The sequence below is a fragment of the Agelaius phoeniceus genome, chromosome 5, assembly GCF_051311805.1.
Source record: "Agelaius phoeniceus isolate bAgePho1 chromosome 5, bAgePho1.hap1, whole genome shotgun sequence".
NCBI classification, from domain to species: domain Eukaryota; kingdom Metazoa; phylum Chordata; class Aves; order Passeriformes; family Icteridae; genus Agelaius; species Agelaius phoeniceus.
Window position 1 is genome coordinate 51,458,104 of NC_135269.1, and position 26,350 is coordinate 51,484,453.

At 35.9% G+C, this 26,350-nt stretch overlaps 1 protein-coding gene across 9 annotated transcripts in view; it reads right to left on the reverse strand.

Annotated features, from left to right (window-relative positions):
* CADPS2 (calcium dependent secretion activator 2) overlaps positions 1 to 26,350 on the reverse strand; it is a 284,388-nt gene that overhangs the window by 86,030 nt on the left and 172,008 nt on the right. For all 9 annotated transcript variants that reach the window (XM_077179002.1, XM_077179003.1, XM_077178999.1 and 6 more), the window contains exons 9-13: positions 23,009 to 23,075; positions 17,184 to 17,292; positions 15,825 to 16,028; positions 8,083 to 8,219; positions 4,318 to 4,505 (exon numbers count right to left, since the gene is read on the reverse strand). In XM_077179002.1, coding sequence (XP_077035117.1) covers positions 4,318 to 4,505; positions 8,083 to 8,219; positions 15,825 to 16,028; positions 17,184 to 17,292; positions 23,009 to 23,075 — 705 coding nt within the window. The remainder of the gene's footprint in view (positions 1 to 4,317; positions 4,506 to 8,082; positions 8,220 to 15,824; positions 16,029 to 17,183; positions 17,293 to 23,008; positions 23,076 to 26,350) is intronic.

A 26,350-nucleotide genomic window follows, 5' to 3' on the forward strand; every position in this document is an offset into this window, starting at 1 on the left:
ATCCTGGTTTTATGATGGATAATTCCATTAAATTGTTCCTGTTCAGTACCAGTCAAAGGAGCAAATCAACACTGGGAAACACCAGAAAAGGATAAGCAACTAGCAGAAAACTTCTGTCCAATGCAATCATTGCATTGTTCAGTTCCAATTCTTGAATCTTAACTAGCAAAGAGACAGAACTGGATTTTTCTTTTTTCTCCTTTACCTCTCCAATAGCAGCAGAGCATGAAATGAGATGTGTAGGAGTCAAGTTCAAAGCAATAGTTCTTCAAGCAAGAGGAGGCTGAGTTGTGGAACTTGCTGCCAGAGGTGTTGAGGGTGAAAAGGGTTCAGGGGTGCAATGGACAAGTATCTGAAATAAAGACTCACTCCAGGTTACCAAACAGAGCATATTCTGAGCTGCAAGGAGTTGGGAGTCAGAAAGAGGAAATATTGCACATGCTTGCTCTTCTTTTACTCCAAGCAGGTCAATGCTGGAGACAGATGACTGACTGGCTTAGAAGAATCCTGACTCAATGACTGTTCTTCTATGGAAACACGCCCGTGCCAAAGCTTTTACAATAAAGACAAAAACTCCCAACCTATTCATCTTCAGTTATATACTGATTTTTGTAGCCTTACTTGCACATTCACTTCTCATATCTGAACTTCCATTTCATCAGATATCTTTCTGAATAAGAAAAGTTATAACAAGGGAATATGTTTGAATTTTGAATTTTTCAATTCAGTCTGTAACTCAGCAGGCGGAAAGAAGTCACTTCACACTTCATGTGATACCCACCAGCATTCATTTCAGACAAGAGGGACTAAATAGAAGTCACAGCATGAAAAGTAGACAAGAGTGAACATGATGGGGAAGAAAACAATAGCTCCTACCTGGACTGTTTAGACTGAAATGTCATCATTCAGGAATGTCCTATAGTTCCCTGTTCCACCCATTTCACTTTCACCAGCAATAAATTTATGCATAAGTGCAAAGCAAAAAGTTTACTTGTGAACTAACTATATTGATGAGGACTATATATAATATTTCATCTGAATGACCATGGAATATTTTAAAAGAAAATCATGGTGATGAGAAGCCAAAGGAGATGGTACAGTAAATCTACATAGCACCAGAAGTACAGACAATGAAATACGATTTTATTTACAGAAGAAAATAAAATAGTTGACTCAAAACCAAGGATGATATTTGTTTAAACACAGCTCAGCAACTTTTTTAGTGAAATATTTTCCTTGTTGGCTATTTAGGAAGAGAATGCTTTAAGACTATCATCTACAAAAGCAGAAATACCTTTTCTACATAAACAGTTTGTTAGCCCAGTTGTAATGGACTAACAAACAGGAAAGGGAAAGAACAAATAAATTTTGAATTTCTCAGTCTAGGACTCAGCACATTGTCTTTGACCCTGAGTAAACATTTCTGTTCCTAAACCAACAACACTGGCATAAGACCCACAAAGTACAAGTATGCTTGATAAATCTAGCAGAAATTTTTGTCTATATCTTCATCTCAGGAAAGAATAAAAAGGAGCTGGGGACTGTTCTCTAGTCCTGAGATTAGGAGACAAGGTCTGCTGCATACAGCTTACTCTGGAGCTCGGGTCTCTTCTGTGCTCCCAATGTCCCTGGAGCTCTACAACAACAAAACTTCTGCATGTTTATTCCAGGTGTCTGGAAATAAACCCACGGTACTGTGTTAAAATCTGCAAGACTACAGCCTGCAGCAGTTTCAGGTCCTACAGTGCAGCAAAACAGCACAGGGGACACCTGAGGGTTCAAAAACATGTTGGAAGAATTTTGAAAACATATGAAGGGTGGAAAGAGCCAAAGCTGATTCAGATTTAGATTCTCCTCACCAGAAACAAAGGTGAAAGAAATTTGTATCTGATTCTTTGATTGATGTCACTAGATTGCCTGTTATTTTAAAATTCATACATAAAAGAAATGGACAATGTGAACTACAGATACAGCTGCATTTCTACATGCCCCTCTGCCATCTGACTTCAAGATCAATTTTGATGATCTTTCTCAGGCTTGGGGAGGGTCTAAGATCCCTCTGTGAAGCAAAGGTAACATATAAATTAAATACATCATGGCCAGAGTATAAAGCCCTTTGTTCTGTGGTCTTTCTGATTCCCAGACTGACTTACAAAACAAAAATGTGTAACGCCAGGGACCAGCCTAGAACTTTGGCCTGTCATGCATTGTCTGTGAAATTCTCTTTTACCTTTTACTATTTCTTAGTGCTGCAGTAAATGAATGAGTGGGTATATTATGTGCCCGTATATCTGTGTCTGTCATTCTGAGTGAGTGTGTCTGCCTCTGTCCTTGACTTACTTTTTTTCTTTCTTCATGTTTCTTTTTTCTTCCTTTTTACAATATCTCAGTTCTAGTCAGACCCTCTCTGTTCAACACTTCTTTTATTCCTAAAACACTCATAATGCTATTCAGTGAATATCTGTACTGTAGGAATAGACAGAATACAGAGTGCTTACCACTGTGTAAATGATGTGCTCTCTGAGATATTTTCATGCACTGCGTGCACGGTTGTCCTTCACTCAAATTATGAAATAAAAAGAAATGTATTTACCTTTCTTTTGAATTCTTGAAATAAGTTTGAGCAATTATCACATATGTTTGTCTGCTTAGGTTGAACCCAATAATAAAAAGGCGAGAAACAACAAAGACTTGGACTCAATGGGAAATAGAAATGTGTCAGGTTCTTGAGGAACCGACGAAGAAGCAGGCTTTTACAGAGAATAGGTTACCAAATAAAAGCCAGAAATCTCCTAACTTACTGGTATGAATGTTAAGATTCTTGACAGCGTTTCAAGCACATTCAAAAACATTTCAATTTTGGATATTATTATCATGTATTATATATTGTTAGTCTACCACTATGAAATCACTCAGGTCACAAATCCCCAGCTCCAGATGAGGCTTTGTCTGAGCCAGTGAAGGAAACAATATCCTTCCTAAGGATTAGCTCTTCTTCTCTGGCTTGAGGACAAGTAAAACAGCCTCTGCGCCTGGCTGGTAGCAAAGCAACATAAGCATACATCTTGGACAGAAAATCTCTCTTCCAATCCTAATCAAGATTCAGTTTGGGGACTTCCTGAGAGTAATTTCCTTTTGGGATTGTGATGTTTTCCCCTAGTGGCAGGATTGGACCAGTTGGGAGGATCTATTGGGTTTCTCCTTGCTATTTCTGGACTTCTTAAACATATTCCATACAGCAGTCTACGCCTCTTGTGCACAAAATAGACATAAATGCATGTTCTCCTATAATTTGATAGATTGCCTGCCCCACTTCCCACTCAAATACAAGGAAGACAGGGAGCAAGTTTATTGAGTTGCCACTGTGCTGGTCAGACACCAGAGCACGTGTTCTGATGTGAGGCTGAGGGAGATGGGCTTGCTCAGCCTGGAGAAAGGGAGGTGATGTGGTGGACTGAATGACAGCCCTCTGGGGTATTCAACAGGCAATAGATATAACTACACTGAAATTAGACAGGTTCAAACAGGGTAAAGTCCTGACTGGAAAAAGCCCTGAGCAACCTGGTCTGACCTCATAACTGACCCTGCCTCATGCAGGAGGTTTGCCCAGAGATCTCCTGTGGTCCCTCCTGACCTGAGCTAGTGATCTGCAATTGGCGCTCTCCAGCAGCAGAGCTTGTCCTCTCACAGTCTGGAATAAGACATAGATGAAGCACTGCTTCTTTTAAAGAATGTGCAAAAATAGCAAAGCAACAACTTATTTTTTTTCTAACTCTTTCACTTGCAAGTGGAATGAAGATACCAAGACAACCACTGTGGCCAAAAGCTCCTGAAGTAGTCTACCTGTCTAATGGAAAGGATTCCAGAAGTGCCCTAGCTCTTCCTGGCTGGGGCTTACAGCTAATTCCCAATAGAAGTTATTTCTCTCTGTAACAGTGCAGACACAAGAACACAGTATAGTATGACTAGTTGCCAAGCTACAGACTGCAGAAAGAGTCAAAATTTCCCTTAAACTGCATAATTGTTCAAAATGTTTACTGGAAACACCATGTAGTACCACAATATAAATGCAGAATGAAGAAGATTACCCTTTTAACAGTTTTTTATCTTGAAAACATATTGCATTAAGACAGTACATGCTAAAAGATTTCTTTTAACAGTAATCTGTATGGAACCTCCAGTACCCCTGAAGAAACTTTCATGAACTGATTTCTGTTGTGTGCAGTTCCCTGACTGGTGAATGCAAGAGCCTATAAATACTTTTATTCAGACTATGCATTTAAATACTATGGATTAGGAAAGATATCATTAAATTACCTGTTACCATGAACATGAGAAGCACAAAATGCAAAGCTGTAGTGGAGCAAGGTTGGATCAATGACAGAGCCATTTTCTGAATATTCAATCAGTTCATCGAGATAGCAGAGATGGCGGTGGCAGCCTCGCACCCCATAGCGAGCGCAGTACTCATCCAACACGAACACCTGACCTGGGCTAAACCAGCCCTGAAAGGCAAAAAAACACACAACATTTTGAGATTTATTTTCCCACTCTCAGCTTTAAATCAGACAAAGAATAGAAACATAGATTTTTATGCCCACCACATAAACTTTTTATATTAGAATGATTTCCATCTGACTAATGGTGACGGCACTGAAACTAGACCCTACAATAGCCCTCTTACTGAAAGGATTAAATGTCAGGAAACTATTTGCAGTTACAGATACCACTACTATGAAATAACTTGTTTACAAAAAACATGCTAATACATCCAAAGATTAAGTCATATATTAAAATCTAAAATAAACTAACATTTAAAATAATTTATTTTGTTCAATCAATTATAAGATGAAAAATAAAATTTGGGAAATGCTGAAGGACATTAACACAGACATTAAAGCACAGTTTCTGGATGGTCATTTCTCTGTGGCTGCAACTTTAAAATTCTTACCACAATTCTACCCTTTACCCATGTAACATGCATGCACTTCTAACAACTTTAAAACAACTTTTACTAGTAAAGAGATGCAAAGCTAGGTAGCTTGTTAAAAGCCACCTGAGTAAGATTTGACCTTAAATAATTATTAGATATTCTCAAGCTTACTGAGAGATTTCTTGGTCAGAGTCTTGATGAGAACAGCTTAACCCTGACACAGACATGAGCAAAGTACAGACTCCTTCACATGATAAAAACAGTTCTTGAGTGAGTCCAGAGTGTAAAAATATAATTGAGTCTTGATGCAGAAATATGATAAGAAGTAGCAGAGTGAGCTTCCAAAAAGCAACATGGAGAAAAACCTTGGAAAACTACAAATACTGCACAGCTGTTCTACGTAAGCATTTTTCTTTGTTCGTGTTTTGATTATGGTGATATTTCCCTCTCATCATCTCTCATCATTCCATCTCATCAAATGGTTAAGAGAGATTGAGGAATACCTGAACTCAAATATACAAATAACTTGGACAAGCAAAATGATTTTGCAAAATAAAGAATTTATAACATCAATATAGCAGCTGAAGACCAATATTTCCCTAATACTTGTGAATACTTCTGCAAGATCCGATGGTTAATATTTGTACAAAATATCAGCAGAAATACTATTGAACAAAACCTAAAAATATATTCACATCAGTTTTAAAAAATCTGTGGTTTCTTTACTTCACAAAAATACTTGTCTGAGACAAGAATTCAAGCTTTATATTTTCCCCAAACTCCTCAATTTAACATACTATCTGCAAACAAGAACACCTCAATGGTATTTAATATTTAATAATTTTTGCTCCAAATTAATTTCTTTGAAATCAGTGTTTCTACTGCCTTTAAGGAGCTTCATCTATTTCTAGAGAACACTTAGCTTCAGAACCCAGAACAGTACTCAGCATGTTAATCTGATCATGTAGCAATGCCTCATATAGCTTACACAGTGTTTGATACAAAATATGGTATTCCACTGCAAGAAGAAAGAAAGCAGATTTTAACTGTATTTTTGCAATAATACGTATGCTAGCCCTAGATATAATTAACAGTGGTTATTGTGATTGATATTCTCCCAATTTGTTGTTATTGTCACTGATCTCTCCCTATGTTTTTATGGAAAACATAACAAAATGTTGCATATCATTGCCTAGCAGTACAAAAGCAAACTATTAAAATTTCTGCTCATTCTCATAAGATAGAATTGTGACAAGAATACAAAATTGTTAAGAACTCATTAATTTAACTTCAGTCTCTCTTAAAATATCTGTTTGAGTGGTTGTTTTTTATATAAATGTGTGCTTTCCTTGCCCTTGTTCAATCCCACATCATACACAACTCTCTCAAACACATAAATATGTCCTACAAAGTACTGGTGCTAGATAACCACATATTTTTTTTATTTTATAACTGAAAAAAACCCCAAACCCAAATTCCCCCACTCCCTCAATACTCTCCCTATTCCAAGAAGAATGTAGAATTGAAGAAATTTAGGTTACACAATAATTAACAGATTATTTTTTAAATAACAGAATTTTGCATAATATTAATTCCTATGGTTTAAAAATTTTTTACAAGTCATATGTGTGGTTACACTGTATTTGTTGAAATAAGGGATGAATTGTTTCTAAAAGATTATGGGAAATGAGCTGTTACAGAAAAGAAAAATCACACTTACATGTCCATGTATTCTATTGTTACCTTGACATTCCCAATTGTTTTAAAATAAAAAAATGTAGTTAAATATGCAATTAAAAAAAAATCACCCATTCCACTTATTTAAAGCTGAATTTAAAAAAGAACGGTAAGAAATACGTCTGCTTTATGGTTGCTATAGCACTGTGCATTTCACCTAACCTCTTCTAAAAGTTCCTGATTTCAAGGTTATATTAAGTGTCTTACTATATTATTATTATAAAAAAAGAGTTTGACCCCAATGCACTGGTAGAAAGCTAACCATTTTCTCTTTGAGTGCCAATTACTTTGTACAGATGTACCTTCAGGCCTCTTTGATACAGTGTGCAACCCACAGACAGAAAATGAATCCTTTAACTTTTCTATACATATGTATCTGGCAGTATTTTTAAAGGGAGGCAACTGTCATCAAAGAATAATTTTCCTCCTTTTTAACAACTGCAAACAATCCTAAAAAATCCAATTATTATCTTTGTGTTACAAGACTAGTCAGAACAATGGAAAAATAAGTAAAAATCCCCATTATCTTTTTTTTTGCTGTTGCTGTTGGGACATTAAAGTGAAAAAAAATTATGTGCTGTGAGGCATTTTAGATTCTTAGTGAGAGATCACTATTTCAGGTGTAATATCAGGCGAAAAATAAAAGCCTCAGGAAGTTATGAGGTCTGCCCCATACAAACCTGTTAAACAAGTGTGTATAATCTGATGAACTTCCATGAGATTGCTGCTGGTTTTCTTCCCTAATGAAAACAAAACCTGAAGCAGCCCCATCCTCAACTAGTTTGCAAAGCACAGAACAGATAATGATTGTACAAAAAGGAAACTGCAGCAAGCATCTTGCCTTTTATGATGGTAATGATGGTATTTGAATGTGGAAAACATTCATTTTGATACAGAGATCACATTCTATTTGTTTTTGTCTAATGATTAGACTTCCCTTTGTTACTTGCAGTTCAGGTAATGCATATATGCCCATGTATCTATATTGCTTATGGGTCTGCCTCCCTTCTTTGGTGTTTTGCCTTCACACCAGAGTGGAATGAAGAATTATAAGACAGGTGAAAATCTCTGAGCTGAGGCAACTACATCTGGACCTTAAAATGCCTGTACAGGTGTCAGTAAATTCTACCACAGTAGCTCCTGCTTTTGTCAAAACTTTCTGGTTTTATTCAAACCTCCCCAGAGGACATGATAAATTTCAGCTGATGAAATTGAAGACAGCTCGTGTCTCTTTGCTTTCTATTGAGTGGCACAGCAGCCGCTTGCAAGTATGTAATTTTCAAATTTAAAACCAATCGATTGGACCCTTTATTCCACCTACAACTGCAGTAGTTGAATGAACGAGGAAGAAAGGACTACTTTGTAACAACTATTTCTCACTTCTTTATATCTATCTTTCAGTCAGTACTCACCAAACAAGAATAGGAGTCATTCAATCTGTGATCCAAGGTCTGTCTCTGAAGCAGTCTAAAGAGGGAAGCATGGTCAAATTTGCAGGGATTAGCAGAAATAAACTCATCCATGCCATGTTTCTGGCCACGGTCTGTATCTGTTATACAAAGGAAAAATGTGCAGAACAATACATGTGAGTGTGTGCTCAGACTTACAAACACCAGTGTATGCATGGCATATAAGTCTCAATATCTAAGCTTTCTTGAAAGTATCTCAAAGAAGTAACTCATATAGAGGAATGCTTGCAGGTGAATTATTATAGAATCTTGATATTTTAATCTGAAAATATCATTACTGAATTATTTTTCTATCAATCATACCAATTTATGGAGTGTAACAGCGAAAAAAAAATTGCTACCCACTGACAGATAAACCAAAATTTAGAAAGGCTGCCAGAAAACACAATATAGTACATGAAAAAAGTATTAAAGTATTGTTTTCTAGTGGGATCAGAAAATGTTTCAATTTAAAAACAATGTTATGAGTAGAAATGAAAAATATTCTGTAATTTCCTGGTTTGGCTCTCCTTCTAATTTTAGGAAAATAACCACAAAATATTTTAAAAAAAGGAAAAGAAAGAGAAAAAAACCGAAAAGAACCCCAAACAGGTTTATGCATTTATTTCTTCAGAAAAGAAAGAGCATCTTTACTGCAGTTCAAAGTACCACTTAATAGAAATATTCATCATGGCTTGAAGCCTACTTCTCAAATGGCAAACTGGAGCAGAAATGAACACACTGGCTTGAGCTAGGTCATTTCCAGCCTTCTTTTTGTACTCAGCTTTTAATGAGACGAACCTTAATGTAGTAATGGCAAAGAGCTCCTTCAACCTTCCAGCAAAGTGTACTAAAAAAGGGAGCAGCATTTTTGTGTAAATACATTGAGAAAGCATACCATCCCAAATGGCACTTCAATCAAAGGCCCAAATTTATTGTTCTTCACAGATTGCATTTTTCAACGCCTTTAAACCCCGCGGGTTTATCAAAAGAGAAGCTCTAGTGATTGCTTTCATTAATGTTATGTTTTGTCAAAGTCTTCAATGTGAATTATCTATCTAGTATGGACAGAAAAAGCCTTACAGTGCCCAAAAGGACTAGTTACGTATTAGCACATTAGCTGTCTTGGATTCTATAGACTGTACTGGGGTGAACAGTCCTATCAACTTAAAAATTGACTTCCCCTTTCAATAGAGTCTTAGCTCTTTGTTCCTTTAAATTCAAACCTAGGTCTTTTTATATTCGTTACCAGAAAAGTATAGATCTAAGTGTATCCTAAATGCAATTTTGAAAACCTGCATAGTAGAAATCTAAAATTTCTAAAGAAAGGAGACAAAAGTTTATTGATTAAACCCAATTATAGAGTCAGGTTCATAATAAAACTCAATATTGATCTGTGGGCATGATGCTAACATAATCAGTCACATTTAGAAATTTAGCCCCAGATCATATTGATCCATGTCAAGTCCAACTTTCAGCTGTATTTGTGGATGGGAGAATTATTTAATTCAAGCTGAAGGATCTGCAACATCAAATCCTAGAAAGATGCAGAAACTAATTCATATCACTTGGCTTTGCATTGTCAAAGCAAGAGTCACATCCATGTGACAGATTTCACCAAGGTGGATGTAGCAAATAAACAGTATGACAATATGTCGATGGTGTAAGGTATCAGACCATCACCCCAGAGAAGCAGCAGCATGTGTTTTAAATGCTTGAAATATCTGTAGCATATGTGATTACACAGATTAGCAATATTTCAATGAACATTAGACTAGCCTATCATTAATGACAAATCTAGCTCATATTTTTGACATAGGTACAACAAATGCTCTCTCTTAATTAGTGAAATTTAACTGCATTTAAAAACATTAATTCAAAGATAAACAACTGACATCAACACAACTACATTTCCAAAAGTACTGAACAACATATGAAGTTATCTGTAGCTTCCAAAATGTTCAAACCCAGATAAAATTCTTTTCAAATCCACATTATATTTAATGTGACTGATTTCAGCATTTCTTATAAATTTTCCTTCTTATATCAGGTTTATCATTTACTATAAACATTTTTCATAGTAAGACATATGACAAAAAAGAAGTAGTACTAATATTTCTTATTGCCATTATTTAGAAAATTATACAGAGCTGAATCATTCTTAAAACAACCTTTTGTTTTTTTCTCTGGTTAACCACATCAATATAAAAGAAAATCACACTTTTTAAGAGAAAAGGTGTAAGTACTGACAAGTAATTTAAGTATTTTGAAATCAGGAGATTGGATGTTGCAAATGAAACAGATCCAGCACAGTGATACAGTATCCAGATGATCATAATGAGTAATGTGATCTATTGAACACAATACAGCTTGTGAAAGCAGAATCTGCTATTACATAATTTGGGCAAATAAGAAAAAGCATTGATTTAGAAGTATAAATATTTGCTAGATTTAATTCTAAAAGAAAGATCCATGACTGATCATCTTTTTGAGTGAATCAAGTAGTACAAACAACATTGTCAAACAGTCACAGAAGATCTGTTACGAAATATATTTAAGCAACAGCAAAACAACTAAAAACTTACCTTTGCCAGCTGTAGGCAAGCAGGAAATAACAGAAAAATAGATCTAGAGTAATACATTACATTTTCGTTTATTTCTATGATGTACAAACAAGATAACTGGCAAATATTTTGAAACAAAAAGGAATTAAAACAAATTTAAGAATTTGAGCAAGAATCATGAGCAATTCATAAATGGTATATGACTGTGACTAAAAAATTACTCAAGACTCTCCTTTAAAAATTGTTAGTAATTGCTTTTTTAAAATTCTTACATAAATGAGCTTTAGATGTCAAACAGCAAGCAAATGCAAAAGGCATATAAGGAGCTATATTGTCACAAAGAAAAAAATACAAATTCATTTTTCACTACAGTTTCTCAATCTTGGAAAATATTGGGAAGATATCTGGGGAGAGCATTGAAGCAGTAATATTTTTCTAGCTTTTTCACAATTAGTTTTTCTTCCCTTCTTAATCAAATTTGTTACCATGCTTTCCATGTTGCCTTTAACTCAAAATCACTGGCTGCTATTTCTATGTCGCACTGCCTGTTTCAGGTTGTATATTTTATCTTTTGGAAATGATCCTTTTTTTTAAATCGAGATAGGATAAATAAATATATTTTCAAGCAATGTTAAAAACTAACAAAAGTTATTACAGAAGTTTTACCACATTCTTTGGGTGCTCTTTTAGACAAAGATACTCATTAGGGCAGAACAGCATTCTAAGTATGCCTTTTGCCATCTTTGCAAGAAACTTTAAATTTTAGTCCAGCTGCAAAGGCTTTAAAATCATCACATCCTTGGTGACTCAGATCATGCAATGTTGAGTGAATTAAGACTACCAAGATTTTCATGTTTATGGCACGGTCTCCAGTGGTTCTAGCATCCCTATACAACATCTCTGCCCTGTTCCAGCCAAGAAGCAAATACACATTTCTTGCATCATCTGCTCTGTGCTAGGGTGAACTACAGGTACTGGCCTTGCTGAGTAGTGACCTACTCCTTTTTGTGCCTCTCAGTAACATCTCTGCTTGATTTTAAGCATCGCAAAAGCAATTTGAACTAGCTCAGGCAAGCAGGAAAGAAGAGAAGGTAGAGGCAAGCAATCTGGTATTGTAGGGATTAAAAAGATTTAAAGACTAAGACTGGTGGGTAAGAACTATGACTCTGTTCCAGAAGGGGCTGGAACTGGTTGGAAAAGACAGTGGTAAGACATGCATTACATTCCTTCAAGTGCCACTCCAGACAGATGGTGACAGCTTACACTGGGAACATTTTGACTCCTGATCATTGACCAGGACTCCAAAGTACTACACAGGCCAAAGAGACAATCTATGACCCCAGAACTTTATAATTTAGGTATCAGGACATGAAATAACTTCTGCAGAGAAAGTGACAGAGAATGAGAAAGCAGCTGGCCCATATGGTCTGACTGTTGGGCTGGGGGTACCACACTGACTGACTGCCAGTATTTTGTAGAAGGGCAGATCTGAAGAGGATTGTGGATAGTTTTTAATGTTCCTGACTAGTACAGAAGAGAACACACAGGTGACTTACTGGCTGCCTAAGGTGGTGGAGGCTGGTGTAAACATTTTCTTTCTAAAAGGGAGACAGGGATGGCTGGAGGCAAGCAGGAAATGGACATAAGGGGAATGGGGAAACATGCAGGGAGGATGGAGTTACTAAAAGGGTATGGTGGACATAAAGCTGCAAAACCTGCTGAGAAAACTATGCCAAATAAAAAAAATACTTTTGACTTGTTTGTTTCTAAAAATGTAATGACTTGCAAGAGATTGTCTCTTCCAATTCTTTACCCCTCTGAACTCATGAGGGTGTAGGTTCAGAATGATGTTTGGCTTTGTATTTCTTCATTAAGACATGACAATCCCCATCATGTGCTGCTTTTAACTCCTGGGTTATGAACAAGTTATTAGCAGTGCTAAGCACTCCAGCAGCCTTTTCAACTGTATGAATGTATCTCTTAATACATTGCTCATTAAGAAGGGATCACTTCCTGAACCTTTATGTGATTCAAATTAATCTGTTTTTCATTGGTGCTTTCCCTGAAACATTAATGTCCTTGGGAAACTTCTGGCTATTCTACAGTCATACATCCTTAAAGATTCTATTCTTTCATTCAACATGCTTATGCAGAACAGTGGATCTGAAGGTCAGTCTCCTTTTCTTGATCATTGCCGACATTAGCCTATCTTCACTTTTGTTTTGGAGTCACTAAATACCACAACACTGCAATACCAAGTTACTTAGAGATGAAAAAATTGACTAGTATATATTTAGAAGTTGGTCAAGTACAACAGTAGTTTGATTCTGTTAAATACCACTTTCAGATATTTTTCCAACTATCAAGAAAATTTCAGGATGAAAGAAGATTTTTTTAAGCACAATACAGAAAAATATTGAAACATTTCTCCTCAAGCTGATTTTTTTTACATCCTGCAGTTTAAAGATATTTAATTTTCTCCAAGTTACTGAAAATTCTTTTGGAACATTTTGTCAGGGTGAGTTGATTTTTCATCTTAGAGGATAAAGAAAATGGGGGCAGACTTTTGAGGTTTGAATGCTGTTAACTGACATTTGTTTCACAAAGCCCAAACTGGTTTTTTGCTTTCTGTATGTGGAGATGTCACTGCATGATATACTGCAGAAACTAAAACAATGTGATCTCCTATTGGCTGGAAATGCTTAAATTGTGCATCAATAGGAAACTAAAGATCATAAAAATAGTAACTGACAAATTATCTGTTCAAAACTGTATTTCCTAATACTAAAAATGTGCCATAGTAACAAGGACAAAAAAGGAAATTAATTTCATTTAATACATATGCCAGCTCTCAAGTATGTGCTGTTGTATCTTGATTAAAAATAAAAGACACTTAGCTTCATGTAAACATTTTTCTAGGGGAAAAGAAAATGAACTTATTGTGAAACTGAATCTATTTAAATGTGACAAAAGGTCAGCTATAGAGTGTTCTTAGGAGTAAAACTATGCCTCAAGAAATTCAGCACAGCATATATTTAAAGGAAGTAGGACTCTTAGAAAATTATTTAAGGTTATATCTAAAAGCCCCAGTTCCTGAAGTTTCTTAAAAACTGATTAATTTGATTATGCCCATTTCTACCTCAATATAAGAGACTAAATAAAAAAATTTCCTCATGTAGAGAGAACTGGAGTATTACAGAAATCAGTCAAACAACAGTTCTAAATATCACATTAAATTAAATTCCACAAGTTACTCTATTGTGAAGAAATTTATGAATTATTATAAGTTATGAATTATTTTGTGAATTATTACAAAATATCAACATTGAAGTGTAGTAAACCCAAAAGAAAATAATAATTTAAACACGGAATTTTGCTTTATATACAGTTCAGTCATATGAGTTTGTGTAAGTAGATACATAAGCATGACAGAAAAATACATGATATTTTAGGTCTTTGAGCTTGCCTTAAAACATCTTTAAAATAATCCTTACTTTTTTGTGGTTTCCACCTAAGAACTGTAGTCTCTCTAAAACAATGTCTAAAATAATATCAAGACGTGACAATCTTGTGGTTTAATTCTTTAATCTTATCAGTAATTTTATCTCTGAAAACACCGTTTCAGTATATCCAAACTTGTGATTGGTTTTTGTACTTTTTTCTTTCTATAATTTTCACTGCCCCATGGTCAGAGTTTTCTAGTTGCTTTCACTTCCACGTAAACACTGTCCAAAAGCAGGAGCAGGTCCTTGGCTACTGCTGTCAGTGGCCACTTCTTTTTGACTTTCTAATTGCTGCCCATGAAGCAGGGACATTAGGCAGGAACACAGTGACCTCCCACCACTGAGCACAAATCCAGGGAGTTGGCAGGAGGTGAGCAGAAGCACTTCTTGGCTGTTGCCCCACCTTTGCTTTTGCTATGTTACTTCCATCCTACTTCACTTTAATGGCCCCATAATGAAAGATTACTTCACAAAGTGTTTCAGATTAATGCCCTTCCAAATTTTTTCAGATGAAAACCAGATTTCAGTGCTTTTGTGAGATTCAACTTTTTTCAATGATCTTGACATTGTAAAGCTCAATGACATTGAGAGCTCCACAGGATTTTAGATAAATATTACTAAGTTTAACAAGAACATTTTGCTAAAATGTTTTCTGAAACTTTTCTAAAACATTTTACTAAATCAGTTTTTCTAAAAGCAAACTGATATAAGATTAGAGGATGAATGGAAGGTCGTGAGAGTGAGTGGCAGCAGGACTGAGGGAAGATAATGGCTTTGGATCAACCTGCTGCAGACTTCAGACACTAAACCAAGTTTAGTCTAAAACATATGTCTCCCTTCTATCACTATGCATGTATGGTTATATGATAATGAAGAAGGATTATTGTATAATAATCACATGATGTTCCAGAAATTTGATGGCTACTACAAAAGGTCATTGGATTGCACTCAGCCTCTGTAACAACATAAAAAAAAGCTTCCTTTGTGCAGACACCTACATGATGTCTTTCAAAGACATAATATGAAGACTTAAAATATGTTTAATATATGCTATCCACCTCAATTTCTCTGAAACCATACTTTCCTCAAAGAAAGGTGATGAAAATTTAAACCTGAATGATTTAAAGAATTTTTTATATGTAATTTAATATTACAGTATGTGCCAAAAAAAATCCAGGAGCCCATCTACTGCCTTTCAACTCACAATGTACTGCAATGTCCACACAGCAATTTTTTGGTAACTTATACGTACAATGTATGATAAAGCTGACCTAAATCTATAAAAATTGTGAGAATAGATTGGCAGTTTTCTATTCAACACTACACTGGCTGGCTAATGAAAAATATAATGCAAACCAAACACCGTCTCCATGGTAATATATGGGTCAATTGTAAGGAATATGAAGCTAATTGCTGTATTTTCATGGATTATAATAAAAATAATGACCTGCAAGTCAGGATTTCCCTTGTTGTTAATAATAATCTGAGTTAAAGAGCTTCTGGCTAACAATGAACTGTTAGACACATTTGCCTAGTGAATAAGTTCTGCTTAATTAAGATTCATTGAGGGAACTGCTACATATTTTACCAGCAAAAAAACCAAAACCAAAGCCAAAAAAGAAAAGAAAAGCCAACTTACAAAGTGGGGATATATCTGTGTTGGCATTGCCTCCCTTAAGATTCATCTTCTGAGCTTGACTTGCAGGAACAGGCTTGTAGGATTGACCTGTGGCTCTGTACATGGCTTGAACCCAGAGTATTCTATCCTGCTCATCATCACTGGCAAATATCACAGTATCACCCTCCTTAACAGCGTTGAAAAACATCCGACCACCCTGGAGACCTGAAGCAGTAAATAAGAAGGTAATCTTGATAAATTCAAGTTACTTCTCAATCACCATCAATGTTTATTACATTACTGGTTTTACTCACAGTATGTGTGTGTGTGGAGGAGTGTGCTAAAACATTTTACAGGTATTTATGACCTAGAAATAAGATAAATCTAGAGCTATAAGGATCAAATCGTAATACATAGAAGTAACATAAGTAGAATAAATGTAAAAATCACAGGAGAAAATATTTACATGACTCCACTTTAAATTCAGCTCCAACTTATTTCTTATTAATCTTCTCTCTGCCATATGCTATTTTGCTTTTTTTTTAACATATTCTCCTTTCTGGTATTATTTTATTAGCTGGAAATCCCTATCAACTTTATCTCTTATTGAACAGAAACAGCTCCATATCCTTTATCAGTGCTGCTCTTCCTTAGTCCTTTCTCTCATTTCAGTGTTTTTTTCTGAGAGCACGTAAGGAGAACAGGACGCAACAGTCAACATGGCTGTGCTGGGGATTTCTTTATGACAGAATTATTTCAGTTTTCCAAATACCTTCTGAGCATTGTTTACATTCTCAATTATTCTAAACATTGATAGAACATTTTCAAAGATCGATCTTTAATGTCTCAGAAGTCTCCTTATTTCGTAACCCTACACTGCATAGACAGAATTGTTTTTCTCTGCATGTGATTTCCCTCTTCCATTTCAATATTAACAGGTGGAGACTTTTCTGATATCTCCAAATTTATTTTTGATTACCATAAGTAACTTGTCTTTTACAGGCATTGTCATAATTTGTCTTCTTTTCTAAATTATTTATGAATATACTTTATAGTACACTGCCACGTGCCACCACCATCCAAAAGAGAAAAGGGGAAGACTAACTAGAATTCACTATTTTCTCCTTGTATTGTATGTGGTCTTAAAATGTTTCAGGAAACTTTACTCTAAAGTTTATTTCTCATTAGTCTTACAACAAACTTATTTCTAAAAACATGATTTTTTACATAAGAATGTCCTAGTGGAATAATTGCCAAAGAAACTTGGGATTTTTTTCTGCCAAAGAACCTTGGGAGTTTTTGCTGCTAGATCAAAAGGAGCAAATTGAAACAGCTCTTTTACATGAATATATTGTGCTACCTCAAAGTAATGGAAAGTACCTGTGTGAGGAGCTGTGTAATCCACAGTGTATCCTTCCAGTTGCATCAGTTCTTGAGGCTCAGACTTCTTTTCTCTGTAACTGCACATTGCAAATGTATATTGGCTAACCTGAATAAGAAAGTACTTCTTAATTAATGAATTGCATTTCAGAACTGTATAACAAATGTACCATGGTTTAAATTAGCTTTCATTTGTGCTGAATAAATAAATCCACTTTTTTTGTTTCCCTTTCCCAGAAGCATTTACAGTGTAAAATTTTTTCCTCCTTTCCCCTTTCTGCCAAAATGAAGGAAAAAAGCTCCAAAAGAAATAACCCACAAACACACCTCTCTGCAGTTTCCTGAAATATATATGGGCTGGTGCTTATGAAAAAATGAAGGGAAGCCATTTAGATTCTGGTAGTGAAAATACTTGGTATTGTGGTACTGAGCAAATTACTCAGTATACTGTAAGAGGAAAAAAAGAACTATATTCCAAGAAACTGAGAAAACAAGAACTTTTATGTATAAAAGTACTGTTTGCAGAACGAGTGGCACAATTACCATGAAACTGGTGTAATCTGGCCAATTCTAGCTAATGATGGCAATATTAGAACCTTCAGTTTGATTTTATAGTCTAATTTCTGTGCCTTTTGCACCTATGTTCTCACCCAGCCCTGTGCTGCTTGGCTCACTAGATAATGTACCGTGTAGGCCAAGCTGCTTGCAGCTGGCATAGACAACATTAGTTACCTGTCATCAAGTACAATTATCAAAAAACTTATGAAGCAATAAGAAGAGAATCTGCTTATGAGGTGAGGAAAAGCTGACTGGAAAGATAAAGAATGATAAAGAAAGAAATGTAATATCTGTGAGGAGAAAAGCAATCACTGAAAAAAAATCGAGGTGTTCCCAGTTTTACATGTAGAGCTGGGAGGATTATAGAAGATGACCAGAAGAAAGAGCACATCAATCTGTGAACACTTGAAACTAAAGGGAACTGAACGTATATGCACCTCTGAAACTCTCATCTCCAAGGACTGTAGGATACCTGGCCAACAGACTTGTTTTAAACTACCTGTAAAATTATGCTAGGATTTCCTGACAGGTGAGGAGCTCATCTGATATATAGTGGATCATTTTTACTTTGATTGCTGAATGCTCAGCTAACGTATCTACACTTATTGTTTTAGCTACAACTTCAGGAATGATCCTTTTTGAAGTAAAAATTGGACAGCTGATTTCAGCTTAATTCATATATTTGCTGGTGCTGTACCTTTACTCTTTCTAAAAGATTGATACTTTTTGAAAATAAGAATGGAATGTGTGATTATTATCTGGGTAATGCTCTAAAAATATTTCATTATTTTATGTATTGGGCCTTTTTGAAACAGGAATATGCTATCTATGTGTGTGCAGTGCATGGTGCCTGAACATCCCTGGCACAGCCTGCACAAGCAAAAGGAACAGGTGTAACAACTCTCTGTAAAATGGCCATTGGGTCTCCAATGCTAAATTGGTATCTCCAGACCCATAGCAGGAGTCTACAGGGGAAAGAAACTAAACACAGCTCTTCTAGTTTTAATTATTTCTTCAGTTGAGCAAAGACAGTTTTACAGGGATAAGAATTTGAGAGACACTGTCAGGCAACTGAAACTGAGCGTCAGCTTTCCACATCAGATTTGGTACGTTCATTTAAATGGGCACACCAAGATCACATTAAATATACATAAACACAAAGGAAAATCTAGTCTACCCCAAAATTCAGATTTTCAGGCCTATTCAGAAAATCCTTTTCAGGATTTTTTCAGAAAGGTACTACTACAAGCAGCCAGTCCATCCTCCAGCATGACAGGCATAGCAGAATTGCACCTCACTATTTGTGCATTGAGCCACAGTTTTGTTTTCATTCATAGAATATTTTAGAAAACTACCATACTTTGGTTTAAATATTTTAAGATATCCCTGGGCTGACAGAGCAGGGCTGTGAAGACAGGGTCCAGTTGGAAGCAGGACAACCAGCCCCAGCCCCAGCCCTGGGCACAGACCAAGGATGGACTGGGATGTGGGGAACTGTGGGGAACTGGAGACCAGCCCTGCTGTGGCATTTCTGGGGCTGGGGATGATGGCCTCAGGAGGCTGAAATAGAAGTCTGGGCTGTGGGCAGAGACAGCCAGGGCTGGTGGTCTCCTTTGGGAGGGGACCCTGATATGGGGCTCATCCCTAAGCTATGCCCTTTGCTCTAGGCCTGGCAGCAGCATCACCTCTGTCATGCTTGGTACTTCACTGCTTATTGTCCCACAACCATATTTGTCCTCATGGACAAGCATGGAGGGAGATGTTAGCTCGTCACACAATTCTAAATCCTTTGCAATTAGCATTATATTAAATGAGTTTCCTCCTTTTCTTTTCTTTGTAAACTGAATCTACAATTTTAATTTTTGCTACTTGGCACTGTAGTAAACATTTTTCAATTTATTCCATTTAGTTGAATGAAATAAGCTGGCAAGGCCCACATTCATCTCTCACATTTTCATGGCAACAGTTCCACATAACTACACTGTACAGGCAATCTGAGCCCTCAAAAGGGAAGCTAGTAAACACTAATCATGGAAATGCATAGGATGCCCATATTTTTCAGATTTCTTCAACCACTGAAAGTTTTTGAAGAAAAACTTGTGTAAGATCTGGGCTATGTATCTTTATTCATTTTTAACCTTACCACTATAACAAGACAGACATTATAATGCTGCTGATTTTATTTTATTGAACATATTGCAAATGTGTTCTCTTATTTTAAAGGAACAATCAATCACCATCGGTCACTTCATCTTTTTGTTGAAAATGAGACAATTTGAAGTTTCTTCATCAAAGAAACAGAAAAAAATTCAAGAAAATTTTGTTGGGGAAAAAAGCCTCAACAAAACAAAGAAATACAGAACTTGCCTCATTTATTTACAGAGAGACTTGAAGTCTCTTAAACCCTTTCCCTTATGGTCATCAGTGGCTGCTCTCAGTTACTACAAAAAGAATCACCAGCACTGCTTGAAATAACACTTTTAAATATAGATCCATGACTGGGTTTAAGAGTACTATTAGTAGTAAATGGAGCTGTAATCAGCTTTGCCTAATAATTCACCCAATTAGCATAAATACTTCACATATAATGAGTACTCAAAAGTCAGGACTATGTACAACACATTCTCAGCCAAAACCAGAATCTGTTTGTCCTCTTGAATGGCAATCTTGACAGAATAAAAGGCAATCCTCTTCCTACAACTGCATTTACTTGAATTTTGTCCAGATTTTCCAGATGTCCAAACACCTGTCAGCTGTTCTCCATGTTTTCCCATGTAGGGAAAGGCGGAAACCCAACAACCTATGCATTTATGACAGACAGATAGGTATGGAAGTGTGATTGTGACTTTTGAGGAATGTCCCTAAGGGATGTCCCCATGGGGCACAAGCCTCTGTTTAATGTGCTGGGAGGAGGTGTCACTGCACACCTGGCAGCTGACTCTGGTGTCTGCTACAGGCCAGCACTGGGCTGCCCACTCCAGGAGTGCAGCAGCAAGAATTGCCCCCCGTGGTTTGTGTGGTTAGAAAAAAATTATCCATGAAACAAATTACTGACTTTTCAAACATTTGACCAGGTGAAATTAAAAGGACAGAAATGGATCTGCATTCCAATTACTGCAGGAAGATATCAGACAGTAAATTAAGCAAAACACATCAGGTCTGACGGAGGCTTTTTACCAACCATGTTACATCCCTGTCTTTTTCTGGTTTAAATTAATAACCCTTTAGAGAAGTGACTGGATACTAAAGGATAAAAATAAAAAAAAATGAAGAGGTTATAATTTCCAGATACTGCAACCTTTCTATAACATTGATCTGTTCTTTCAGAAGCCACTAACAACTTGTAAAAGGTGCAGCAATAATGAAGGTGCACATTACTCACATCACACTCGGAAAACGTCAACATTATTCATCTAATGTCACAACTGAGTTAACTTTTCAAAGTGTATGTAAACCATATTAGTAGCCTCTGTTCTAGCACTGAATTTCACGTCCTTGATGTTTTACTACTGTAAGCTAAAAGTTAATATATAGAGGAAGACTTGTCAATATGTCAATAATATATCAATACAACAGACTGGTCCATTACTGAATGCTTATTTCACATGTATTGACTTCAGCTTATTGCCAGTGAATGTATCACAGCAGGACTATATCAATGAGCCAGAGCTGTCTGGACAGTAAATATTGATTTAACATTGTATTTTTTATATAGCTTTATTGAATTGATAGCTGTTTTAAAATGAAATAGATGACTAAATCCCATCACAGTAGGAAAATTCCTGTAATATTCTCCTCCAGAATTTCAATTTCAGCATAGAGAGGAGAAAATAGTTAAAATTAACTTGACTGGAATAAACCAGTCTTCCAGATGATGGTTCCATATTACGGTTTCATATTACACACACATGACGACTGTGTGTCTCTTAGATGTACAATTTAAAAACCAGATGACACCTGTGGTTTAGAGGAAAAGAACAAATTCATTCTTTCTGTGAAAGGAGTGACAAGTAGGGTAAGTGCTGAACAAAAGCATGAAGGACAAGGGAGTGTGTAGTATTACTGTTTTTCTTTGCAACTTGAAATTATTTTCTGTTCACAGCCATGCCTTGACAGCTATCCTATATAGAGATCTTCCCAACAAATATTAAGAGTCACAAAATGTCCTCATCACTTCACACAGGACTTTGGTAAAATCAGAAACCAAATGAATTCTGTAGACTTTACAGAATTTCCTTCAAATATTCTTGGCTTTTACCATTAATAAAGAACTTGTTCAGTTGGTGGTTTTTTTACAACCTTATGATTTTAATCACTTAGGAGTATGAGGAGACCAGGTGAGTGTGACTGATGGAGTGATAAAGAATCAGACTTTCTGTAAAGCAGTTTTAGAAGTTTTTGTTCTTAAAAAAGCCTCATTAACAGACTTCAATCTTTGTATGATACTTATGGAGACTCAGATTTTAAGAGTTTTCTGTCAATAAAACAAAGGAGACAGAACAGTAATCTCTGAACTTACTGTGAAGAACATAAAATATAATCTGAAGACAAACATCAACAGAAAACAATTACTTTTTTCCAGATACTCTCTAAAATCATTAATTTCTCTGTTTTTACCAATCAAAATTTACTTTTCTATTGATCTCAAGTCAATATCACCATTCACTAGCATGTGAAAATACTAACAGTTCAGGTTTGGACAAAAAGTTTTAAAATATGAGCACAGCACATTTTTGTGGCCAAGAACAACTACTGCACCAAATTTTATGTAACAATTACATAATTTTACCCAATTTAATGTTACAAGAAAGGGAAAAAATAGCATTATTTTAAAAAATCAGAAAAAGTTCTTAATATGGGTATTGTTGCTTTAATTTCAAAGGCAGGAAATATTTGCTGAGATAGAATAAATTCAACAGTAAGTACAATCCATTTTGTAATACATGATTTCAAATTGAGTGCTGTCAAAGCTGTCATCAGACTATTACAAGGTCACAAAAATTTAATCCAAAAATTTATAGGTTTCAGTTGAAACATTGCTCAGTGTATGGATCCATTTATATATGTGTCTAAAACTTGGTAACATTTCTGTTTACTAGGTATACAAATTTAAAAAAAAAAAAAGCTGGATGTCTCTGTGCTGCAAGAAACTTGGAGTAGTCCTGCATGAGCTGCCTGAAGATACTGATTTAGAAACTATTCCAGAAATCATACATAATTTAGAGTCCAAGAATTATTTTATTGAAATTTCATGGCTGGCTACTAACCTGAACAAGGACAAAATAACGTTTTTTCCACCGCTTCCAAACCTTCTGTCCTAGAGCATACAAGTACCTGCAAAGGAAATAATAAAGGGAGTAGTTTTTCATTAATAAGGAGCATGATATTAGAAGGAGCAAACAAAAATCTGTTTATTAATTTACTCTGTCTACTGAGCTGCTTCTTCAGCGTTGTCATGTGTAAAAAATAATTTTTCTTCTATTTACTCATATCATAAAAATGCAAAGAGACGTTCCTTTTCACTCAAAACAAGACAAAAATCAGAAAAAAATGATCACATGTTTGCAAAGATTAACCTGCTTATCATATTTTATTTCACCAATTTTATCTGAAAAATAGAAAAAGTATCTTAAAGTAGATACACAAAAATACTTAATGTTATAAAACTTGATGTTCCCGACAGTTTTTACTCCATTTGGTTTCCACAGATTTGCTAGTGTTTATTTAGTCTGTGAGAAGTCAGTCTCAGAGATAGTGTGATAAAATGCTCACATAACACAATGTCAGCAGACACACAAGATTAATTTTTTTTTTTTCAGAGTAAGGTAGAATCTCATTTCCCAAACAGAAGCACTTCACTATAAAGGCTCTTAGATTACAAAAACTCCTTGTCATTTTAGCAATTTCCAGGCTTTGAATCAGAGGACATAATCAGGAGTATCAACCAGTGAGAAGAGAAAACCACAGATACTACTGGGTGGTAGAGAGAGCACACTCATTACCTAACAATTTGGAGTGAATTTTCTGGCACTATAGCGACACTTTTTCTGTCACTGTGGTCATGTTGCACTGTTGATAACAAAGACAGCAAGAAGAAAAGGATGAGCTGTGAGATTGTAAGCAAGAGCCCATGAGTGGTAACGATCTGCTGCTTAAAACCTGACAGGAGAGCAAAATATGGCACAGGAGATGCCCCTTCTGGCTGGCCAGCTTCTGTCAAGGACAGCTGGTACAGCCAGGGTGTCACAGGCACAACAAAGATTGCTCAGACCAAGGAATGCTGGCTTCACAGGGCACTCTCCAGAGGATGCCAGTACACACATTATGAGGCAGCTACAATAACTAGGATGGGAGATGGTTGGTCAGATGAACAGGGGCCTCTCTGGGAAGAGAATATGTTCTGCTGCCCTCCACTCACTTCTGTGGCTTTGCTGCCTGGTGGTTTGCGCCTCAGTCAACAAACAGAGCAAGGAACCAACATCTTATGAGAAATGAGTAAGCAAGATAAAGGCAAAAGCTTTTTATACCTGTCCTGGGTGTGCTCTCAAGAACATTTTCTCCCACATTAGGCCTCACAAAGGACAAATTTATGCCTAAAATTAATGTTCAGCATACTGCTTACAATTGTTGTTTTCAGATTATGTAGTGGCTCCATTATTATTATGAAAACAGAAGAACAGAAGTTCTTTGACTTCTGCCACACCTGTATTGAAGGCCTACCTTACTTGGTTACTCTGCTTTTTATTTGTATGAGAAGGAAAAAAAGTTGGCTTTGTGTACACAATTACCAGTTGATACGGCCTTTGAATAGTCCAGATCTTGCCACAGTCTTTTTAACTTCTTAATTCTGTGACTATTATAAATTCAATGAAAATAAAGGACTAAGGGTTATATCAGAAAGGGTACCATAAAAGGACCTACTAGGGGTTATTTTTAAATTTATAATCTTTTGCAACTAAGGAAGCATTTACCTCACAGACTTATGGTCACACATTCTCCCACAAAATACAAATTGTTTTCCTTTTCATATATGTTTCAAAGCATTAGCTTTCCCCAAAGCACACAACATTGCTCTTGCCTTGCTAATCTCTTTACTATTGTCAGAGGGTGGAGGGGAAATAAATTATGAATTTTACATAACCTCAAAGCTTAATGACCTGAGGGAGAAAAGTAAAAAAGTCCTCAGGTGGCCTTTGGTCTCTCTCAGTCCTAAGACTGCCCTGTTCTTCATGGTGATTCATCCACTGCATCCCCCTGCATCCCCTGGAGTAGCATGAAGGATTTTTGATATATGTGAGAAGGTAACTGCCCCGTTTTGAAACTGCATTTTGAGAACCCAGTTGAAAATACACAGTCCTCCAAAGCTACAGTACAAAGATGTCCTGACCATGTTCCCACCCTCTTGGCATGTCTTAAATGACTGTAAAGAAATAATAAATTAAGAAAGACTTCTTGCCTCTTGCACATCAGAAAATAAGTAACCCAACCTTAGAAACTCTATGCTAATTCTTTCTCATTATTAACTGATCCTGCTCCAGAAATGTGCTTTTAAATTAAGAGGTCTTAAAAGAACATTTTTTATTAGAGAAAAGGTGATGTTTTTATTTAATTTGTCTGCCTTTTAAATTGCTCTTCATGTAAGACATACCACCTATAGTTCTGTAGTACAGGCAGAAATAATGTAAGATACAGTAAATTCAAAAGTATAACATAATAAAGCACACAAAAAGAAATTAAATAGCAATGTGCACTTTTATTCCTCCTATAAATCACTTCTAACTAAGGCTCTAAATAAGAGCTTCCTTGGGAAACAAAGGAGTGGAACATTAACTACATAACTTTAAAATTCACAGATCTTACATAAGACCAGGTAACAAAGAAAATAATATTCATGACACAAAGCTGGGATTTAGTATAGAAATGCAAAGACTTATGCTGTCTGGTTTTACAAATCACTATTAACACACAGTTATGTTATTAATCCCTCTTCCAGTGCCATCTCTAATGGTACCAGTTTTTTTCTAAAGTTTCAGATCTTAAGTGTGTTTGCTCCTGAAAGATAAAGAGATTAATTCTTAGTCTAGAGTCTAACATTCTTATGTGGAAGGACCCACCTAGGCTTCTAGAGTCTTCTTTGAGCCTTTCTTTCTCATTCATTTTCTATTTGGAGAAAAAGAAAAAGAAAAAGAAAAAGAAGCAGAGGACCTAAGAATCTTCAAGAACCTTCCTATATTTAGACAGTAACATCCAGGATCTGTAGAAACTGCAGTTGAGGTCTAGAACAGAAAAAATCTACAATAGCCAGTTTTCACAATTAAATGACACTTGGACTTCACAACTGGAGCAGAAAATTAATAGGTTAACAGATTCAGAACTGAGCTAAGCCTTAGAGCTAAGTTGAAGAATGTTCTATTTTTAAGATGGACAAATGTGTAACTTTCCATGAGTCTCAGGTAAAGGCCAGTACTGCAAGCCAGAACAGAATCTCAGTCACAAACTCACAAAGCTGCAGCCTGCTGTTTCTCTACCCATCAGTCACCCAGAAGCCACAGTCACTCTCTCCATGCGAAATAATGCAAAATAATGTACACAAAATGCACACCATCAGT